This window comes from Coregonus lavaretus (assembly GCF_964263955.1).
Source record: "Coregonus lavaretus genome assembly, chromosome: 21".
NCBI classification, from domain to species: domain Eukaryota; kingdom Metazoa; phylum Chordata; class Actinopteri; order Salmoniformes; family Salmonidae; genus Coregonus; species Coregonus lavaretus.
Genome location: NC_140008.1, coordinates 36737303 through 36746401, shown reverse-complemented (window position 1 = coordinate 36746401; position 9099 = coordinate 36737303). Strand labels below are relative to the sequence as shown.

At 41.2% G+C, this 9099-nt stretch overlaps 1 protein-coding gene across 1 annotated transcript; it reads left to right on the top strand.

The window, feature by feature from the left end:
* Positions 1 to 958: 958 nt before the first annotated feature.
* On the top strand, positions 959 to 6604 carry LOC311148582 (forkhead box protein F2-like; the record flags this gene model as incomplete). The annotated part of the gene is made up of 2 exons (XM_084185566.1): positions 959 to 1931; positions 6435 to 6604. 2 exons carry the CDS (start codon positions 959 to 961, stop codon positions 6602 to 6604), a joined length of 1143 nt encoding a protein of 380 aa, XP_084041692.1.
* Positions 6605 to 9099: the final 2495 nt, after the last annotated feature.

The window sequence follows — 9099 nt, the reverse complement described above, 5'->3', positions numbered from 1 at the left end:
GCAATTAATTATCAGGTAGAATATAAAACCAACAGGCTCCGGACCTTGTAGGGTAAGAGTTGAATACCCCTGGCCTATACAGTTATACCCTCATCATTACAGAAAATGTTTCTAGAATGTAGTTAGCAACAATCTGAATATATGGTAAGAACATGCAAGAAGAGTGTTAGCGACGGAGTTCTATACCTTGTGCGCGTTCCGTGTGGCGCTGTTGATTGGAACATCTGGGGGAGGTTTGATAGATGGCGTAATTGCATGTAGCCTATTTGATATGTCAGAGTGAGAGCAGGGGAAGGAGAGAGAGGGTGGAAGAGGGAAGGAGGAATGGAGAAATGGAGAGCGAGGGGCATGAATCTGCTGCAACGACTGGACAGGAGCCAGATTTGGCAGTGGAAGGGGAGGGGGGGGGGAGGGGGGGGCTCTAGTCGTTACTGATTACAGGGGGATGGGGGGGGGGTAAGATTTAGGAAATGATAGGTGGTCGCATTTTGTTTGGCTGAGCGGCAGCGCACAGTAAATCGAGTAGTCTTCGTGTTTCCTCCCCTAGGGATTAAGGAGGGTGATGGCCACCCGGTGCGCCGCAGAGCTGCACTCACCGCCACCGTGACAACCAACCATACCGAAGCCTCGGTCGGACTGAACCCCCGCAAAACGCTGGGTTATACCGAGCCCTCACTGGATACTCTGCACCACACCGTCTCTCCCACATTCTGACACTGTCCACTCGCTGCACATTCTCTGCGAAATAGGAGAGTCCAACGAGGATTTTCCCTCTCCAACCACTTTTTGTGGAATTCCGAAGACCAAATGCTTGTGTGATTTGTAGAGGACGTTGAGAAGAAGCGACATCAGTTTTTTTTTTTTATAGATCTGTTGCTCCATATCTCGCTCTCCGCTTTCCCCTCTCCGGTAAGGTCACAGCTCATCTAAGCCGCGGTTGTGTGTTAGTGGAGCAGAGATGACGACCGAGATCTCTCAGCAGCAGCTGGACCCGCCGCCTCCCCTGAGGTCCAGCCCAGACTCAGGCGTCCTGCACCCCGCCATGATGAGCCCACAGGCAGAGGTGGACAGCTCCTCGTCCGGGGCCAAAGGCAAGAAGGCGAGCTCCGGCCTGAGGCGACCGGAGAAGCCTCCCTACTCCTACATTGCGCTCATCGTCATGGCGATACAGAGCTCACCGACCAAGAGGCTGACGCTCAGTGAGGTCTATCAGTTCCTCCAGGCCCGGTTCCCCTTCTTCAGAGGGTCCTATCAGGGCTGGAAGAACTCCGTCCGGCACAACCTCTCCCTGAACGAGTGCTTCATCAAGCTGCCCAAAGGGCTAGGCAGGCCGGGGAAAGGCCACTACTGGACCATCGACCCGGCAAGCGAGTTCATGTTTGAAGAGGGTTCGTTCCGCCGCAGACCCAGGGGCTTCCGGAGAAAATGCCAAGCCCTTAAGCCCATTTACCGGATGATGAACGGGATAGGCTTCGGTACGTCCATTTTACCGCAGAACTTTGATTTTCAGGCGCCCTCTGGGTCTCTGGCCTGTCATAGCAACGGTTACAACTTGGACATGATGACCAACTCCATGGCCGGTGGCTACGACGGAATGAGCGGCGGCCACCACGTACCTCACATGTCCCCGAGCCCCGGGTCCACATATATGGCCAGCTGTCCGGTAACGTCCAACGGGGACTACGGTGGACCGGACAGTAGCAGCAGCCCTGTGCACTCGTCCACGGCTATGGCCAGCGCGTTGGACGGTCATTCTCCATACGCCAGTAGCGCCGGACACTGGGCGTCTCCCGGCGGCTCCCCGTACATCAAGCAGCAGCCTCTGGTCTCCAGCAGCTCGGCGTCCTCTGGGCTAAACTCCGGAATGTCCCCCTATTCCCTGGAGCAGAGCTACCTCCACCAGAACGCCAGGGACACCGCCGATATCTCAGGTAGGCTAATAAATGCTGTGTGAGTCAAGTCATAACGCGTTAATAAATAGTTTGAAATGTCATGCGTAATAGGGAGTTTAAGCATACACATATTGCCATTCCAAATACACTTGGGCAAGCATAGCAAGTCCTATAAAAAGTGGTATATACAAGTAGTGCATTTGTTACACACATGGCAAACAAACCTTTGCAGGTTGACAATTTACTAACTCAAGTTTGCTCTTTGGTCAGGCTGTTTTCTTGAGGCTAAAACCACAACAATTACGCAATGCGTAATATCCTATAAAATTCTCGATTTGTATGTGAAAAGTATAGTTGGCCTTTCATATAGTCAATAGAGAATATCATTCTTACTTGGGCTACGTGACACATAGGCAGATTAAACAAAGCTTTGGCAAAGAAAATAACCACCGGTAGTCTAGTGTGTTTGATGCAGCCTAAATATGGAATACCTTGCATTCGTAATATATCTATAAAACTCTGTTGGAGATGGATAGGTCTCATATAATTTAGGCCTAATTTAAAGGACTGGTTGACGTGGATGCATTTCCTTCACATTTCAATTTGTCTTCTGGCAAAATGGCTTCCATATTTTGTGGGCTAAAGTAATTTGATTGGATTTAAGATTATTAGTTTCCCACTATATTATGTTGTGGAATTAAGGTAACATTTTGAATGACTCCGGCTGAAATAATCCTCTTTGAGGGACCATTACAAATCTGCATGGGTAATTAGAAGGACACTTCAGATGAGTTGGGAAATGTAAGGGCAAACAGAGTTTCTAAGAACTGAAATTAACAAAATAGTTACAAATGTTGCTGAAATATAGGCTAGGCCTTAGGAAGAATAATGTGGGGGCTGTGTTCTTGTTTACATACATGTTTAGAAAGGAGATTGGTGCAATGGGGTATAATTGAAACTGTAGCCCCCTTTGTGTAGATTTTACACATCGCTCCCTCGGCCAGTTGATTGCCTTAACATCTATGTCGTTTAGTTCATGTTAACCTTGTTTTACATGATTCTAATTTATCGACGCTTTAACAAAAGTCCAATGGATTTCTGAGGGGAATTATTCTAAAGCCAGAGGGGTCTCAGGGGTTATCTAAACAAAGGCTGTGCGAGTCGGACCACACTGCAGATGATTTCAACTAACTAATAGGCCTAGACCTCGCAGGAGACTCCAAGGCTTGTTAAACTTTACGACTTCACATAACTATTTAGAAGACAAGCCTTTATCTGTGCTCACCGGGCTCTACACGGCCCATAACGATTGTCAGTCACCGCCAGTGTGTTGTCTCTGAAAATGGGACGCAAGGGCAGCACCCTCAGGATAGAGGCCTGCAGTCCCCTGGACAGAAACACCGACATTGCGCGTGCATGCCTCACATCTGGAGTCCTTATGACCTTGATGAGGCTCACGCTCTCGCTCCCCTTTCCCTCTCTTCCCTCTTTCTCGCTCTGATTGTGTTGCTGGCCTTGCGTATACAGATCTATGACAAAGGACCGCTGTTCTAATTTTACAGATGTCATAATTTGTCTGAAAATGATTTAAGGCCATATAATTATGAATTAACACGTGTGATGTTGGTACTGCAGCTCTCGGGGATAAACAGTGTAACGTGTCTATGGCCCGCAAGAGAAACGGACAATCAAACATAAGCACCGTTACCTAAATCATCTTTCATAAATCTCTGACCGATATAGAGGCCAATTGGTGTAGAAAGCACTGAAACAAAAACGTTGTTTGGTTATTATAGGCCTATCAAATAACTTTTAACTAACTTAACTTTATCTGGTTTAAGACGAAACACTGGAAATGTAAGACTAAACTTTTCTCTAGGTTAAATATAATCGTGACCCTCCCACCCCTACGAGAGGGCAGCTTCCGCTCAGCCCAGTCAAATCTCTTCTCTGTCCTGGCACCCCAATGGTGGAACAAGCTTCCACCCTAAAGTCAGGACAGCGGAGTCCCTGCTCATCTTCCCTGCCCTACACCTCTGAAGAGTAGCCCACCTTAAAAAAGTATCACGCTGCCCCCCTTCCCACCCAATTTAAAACAGACTTTGCTGCTAAATACTTAAGGAAAATGTAGTACTTGATACGATTGAATGCACTAATTGTAAATTGCTCTGGATAAGACATCTGCTAAATGACAAATATATGTGTACACATAATTAAACTATCACTAATGCAAAAGTATACCAACTCAGCTAAACAAACATTAGAGACGCAAGGATTCAGAAGTCAAGTCTTGAGTGTTTTCCATTAGGCTAATTTCTGAATTAAAGACTGCTGCTCGAATGTACACTTTTTGTTGCATCCATAGCATATATTTGCTCAGCTATTTTGTGTAGGCCTACGCTCTGTGCCTCTAATTTGCACAATTCCAAAATAAGCTATTGTACATTAAAATCATTGCATGGTTAAATGTGAATATTTTAAAGAGGAAATAGGCTTAACACATGCAGTTTCTTGATTTTCAATTAAATGTTAGTGGTATTCTCGTGAATGGATATACTGAGGGGAGCATGGGAGCATTTCCATTATTTTACCTATACTAAAAAGTACAGCAATTCTCTGCCTCTTCATCAATTAATACGTTATCACAGGTCTACGAAACATACGCGGAATCACTTTTATTCGCTAAGTAGTCTATACACACCCAGAATTTTACTTGGTGCTGCTAGCAATAGACAATGAATATAGTCGAAACAGACAGATTAATTGACAAAGTTCACATATATTATACAAAATAGAAAAGTGACCATAGAACTGTAGAATATGAGCGATTTTACAGTGAGGAATATATCGTTTACAGTATAAATAATATATCTAAATGCAGAGGTAGGGATGTTTCGTGACGTAGTTAATTAACAAGTCCCTGCCGTAATAGTTGAGGTCTGATCTATAGATTCAATGAAATTAATTTCTGCATCTGGAGTTGTGGGAGTCTTCACATTGTTTACTGGCCAAATTATTCCAAGATGTGTCAACTCAAACATAGTTAAACGGTATATGCCTAATTACATACACTGTAAATGGTTTACAGTGAATTTGACAGTAGTTTACAGGCAGCACAGTGGCAAGTAAAATTCGGCATTTCGTATTACAGTATATAAATACGGCATCAAAGAAAGTACTGTGTAATGACAGTACAATACCATAAAATGTACTATTATACTGTAAAAACTAGATGCTTCCATAATTGGAATGAATGGATGAAATTCATTCAGGGGAGGGGTTTGTATTACAGTATTTTACTGTAATTACAAGGGATTGGTGCAAGCAAGTTGGCTGCAAGGTAAAGTGTTTACACATTACAGTATATTAACTAATATTTGGTGTTTTATATCACTTGTACTTCTAGAGGCCTTAAAGGCCCAGTTTAGTCAAAAACATGATTTTCCTGTGTTTAAGGCATACATATTCCACACTATGAGGTTGCAATAATACTGTGAAATTGTGAAAGATGTCCTTTTAGTGTAAAAGCTTTTTGGAAAGGCCGCCTGAAATTTCAGCCTGTTTTGGTGGAAGGGAGTTTTGGCCTTCCATGGTGACATCACCATGCCGCAAATTAGTTAATAGACCAATAAGAAGTGCCAAACCTCTGCCAATAACAGGTACTTTCATTTTTCCCCTCCCCACTCAAACCACTCCCAGAAAGTCCTAGCAAAATTATTGCTTGAGAAATTGCTTTTTGCTAAGCTGTGTCTTTTTGACCATTTTAATTTAACAACAATCACAGTAAGGTTGTTAACCAGAAATTATTTGATATTGAGATAAAAATGGCTGCACTGGACCTTTAACAAAGGCTTCCAACCTAGCAGCGTCTACAGGGCAAAACAGACCAAAAGGACATGGCAAAATGCCCAACCATTTAATGTTTAAGATTTGCTGCCATTCTACTGTCTCCTATACAAATTGATGGGGCACTATAACCACAGGAGTTAAATTGGTACAGCATTCTCACTCACAGGTACCAAAAAATATAGCCTCTTACAAGGCATGCCTCAAAATATGTTAATGAGCCAGAAACAATACCATGCACCCACTAGTGGTCAAAAGGTTTTGGGCGTGCCAAAGATACGGTATGGGGTGGAATTACAGTACCATATACAGTGATTCTTTCCCCGCCCAAAACATTTCCCCACAATGGACCATCATTTACAGTATGCTGCAGTAAAACATTTCAGAGTATTTTAGTTTATAATACCGTAATTACTATGTAATTTAAAGTTTTACATTACAGTGTATAGACAATACACTGAATAATATATATATTTTTTTTATATAGAAAGTCAATTTAATGCATGAATGCTTCTGTTAGATATAATATTTAGGCTACAGAATTCCTATTTGTAAAAACCCACAATAATTAAGGCTTTATCCTATATTCTGAAACGAAACTCAGACTTAACTGGGTTATTTTTTTGTTTAAATGTCCATTTATTTTTGATTGATTTAGTAAAAACGAGTTCTTCACTGTTCTCTCCTTTTCTCCAGTGGGGATCCCTCGCTACCAGAGCCACTCCTCACCCATGTGTGACAGGAAGGATTTTCTCCTGAACTTTAACGGTATCTCCTCGTTTCGTCCTTCAGCCAGCGGATCTTACTATCATCATCACCAACATCACCAAAGCCTTTGTCAAGACGTCAAACCGTGTGTGATGTGAGCACGTCATGGAGTGTGCGTAAGGAGCCCAAATCGTGCGCCGGAGATGAGAATCTGATCAACACAAAATCAAACAATTTAAACTGATTCCAAGACAGTTAAATGGCAATTAAATTGGCTAATCTTTCTGATCAGAATGAATAATAGGGACAATAGGCTAGCCTATTTCCGAGAAGCCGGAAAACTTCTCACATCATGGTATATTTACAGTGGCCTTCACCGTCTTGATGAGCCTAAATGAAGGACAGTATTATGCAACAACTGTTTACGAAATTAAGGAAGGCACCAAATCTTCTTACAATGAAACCAAGGTTTTCTTCAAAAGAAGTTTCAAAATGACTCATGTGTTTGCTGTCATTAGTTGCGCAAACAAATAGCCTCTATTTTATGTAACTAGGCCTCTGTTCTATAAAAGTAAATGTAGCCTACGCATACACAAAGATTTTTATAACAAATTGCAACAAATTTGCACTTATTGTATACCCTTTGAGATTCGCTTAATTTTGTCATAAGGTGCTTCAATAAAACTGATATATTTTAGGCTACACCTGCCTGCTTGACTCTCTCAGAAATATAAGTAACATTTTTAAGAAATATAAATACACTGCAACAAATGGACTGTAGTGGCTGGTAATACCAGGTTAGAGGAGAGTTGTAGTGTAGCCCACTGTTGATTGAAAGACTGTAGTCGGTGGATTGGATGTTAACCGCAAATTCAGCTCCGGTTAGAGAGTGAGGTTGACAAGACTCGAATGAACATTCAACCATTCATTTTAGCATTAAAAAGCTTACAGTCAAACATATTAGAAATACAATATTTTTGCTGACCAAATTCGACACTCTCATTGACCTCCATTCAAAAATTCCTCACTTCGTTGGCTTATTTTCGTGAACAGATCTTGGGCGGAGTAAAACCTCTCGTTTTGCCTCTTCCTCTATTGTGCAACACATTGCATATATTCGGTATCCTTGGTACGTCCATACCCTAAACCCTAACCCTAACCTTAACCCCTACCCTTACCGTAACCATAACCCATATCTAACCTTAACCATTAACCAGAATTCATCAATATAAACATATTAATAATAACCAGTATTTACTATTATTATTATGCCTATTATCCTTGTTGATAATTTCTGGAGATTTGTGATTAACTAATTTGAGATTTGAGTTGAGTCAGAGTAAATTCGATTATTTGGCATTCTCAGGCCTACTTTAAAAAACCTAATTCAACGTCCTTGTTTGTAATTAGAAGAGGTAGGATGACACTTTGTAACATAACTGCGCGTAAAAGCCATTAGTAAAAAGGCAAAGTAAAAGTCAATTACAGTATCTAGGTAAGTTATACAACACTCCCATTTAATAACTGGACATTAATGTTGTGGAAAAATTATGATTATTTTGAAGCGGAACATTACATATTTTGAAAAAAAGGGGGATGATAATCTAAGGATGTTATTTTATGGTATAGCAACAATATGGGGAAATGAAACAGGCCTACAGCTACACAACTCGCTGAATGTCGTTTTCACAGACACTGAGCTGCAATATCAATATTCACCCATATACTTCATGAGAGCAAAGGCAGCTAATGTTTAATACAATCTTATTAACTATTTCCGAAGACTTGATGAGTTTAAGTACAGTAGTTAATTTCTGTTTAAACCGGCAATCCTTAATTAAACATTAACAAAGTGTTTTCCGGTCATGGTTTCAGTAAAAAGCTGAGTGCAACCACTCTCAAATCCATAGACTACGCTATGGATGCAAGGACTGACCATACATTATATCAAAATTATAGTTTTAATCATGTTTTTGTCATGTTTTTAGGCTATACAGTGGTTGTTTACATTTTCTTTGTTTACAAACATTTGAGGAAAACAAAAAAGCTTATATTTGGGGTTCTGATGGGGTATGACAGTTGAACTAAGCTCATGAGGCATTAATACGTTATATTCGTCAATTTCTAAGTCCAAAAATAGATGTAGCAACTAAGGATTGCCCCTTTAACGCAAGAATACGTAGTTGCTACATCAATTTTTGGACTTAGAAATTGACGAATATAACGTATTAATGCCTCATGAGCTTAGTTCAACTGTCATACCCCATCAGAACCCCAAATATAAGCTTTTTTGTTTTCCTCAAATGTTTGTAAACAAAGAAAATTAATTATATATACCCATTGATTCTTGAAGAATATAACTTATAAATGACTCATGAGCTTAGTTCAACTGTCGTTCCCATCAGAACCCAAAATATAAGCTTGTTTTGCTCCAATGTTTGTAAGTAATGTAAATGTAAACAAACACTGTATAGCCTCTCAAAACAAAACAATATCTGTCTATGAATTTGAGTGCTTACATTTCTCCATGTTTTGTGTTGTCTCATTGCGCCATCTACAGCCTGAGCCCGCCTGCCTGGTTACGCAGCGGAAAGTCTTCCATGTCACCAGACCTCTACCGAACTCATAAACAAATGAGCTGGTCATGGCTCTA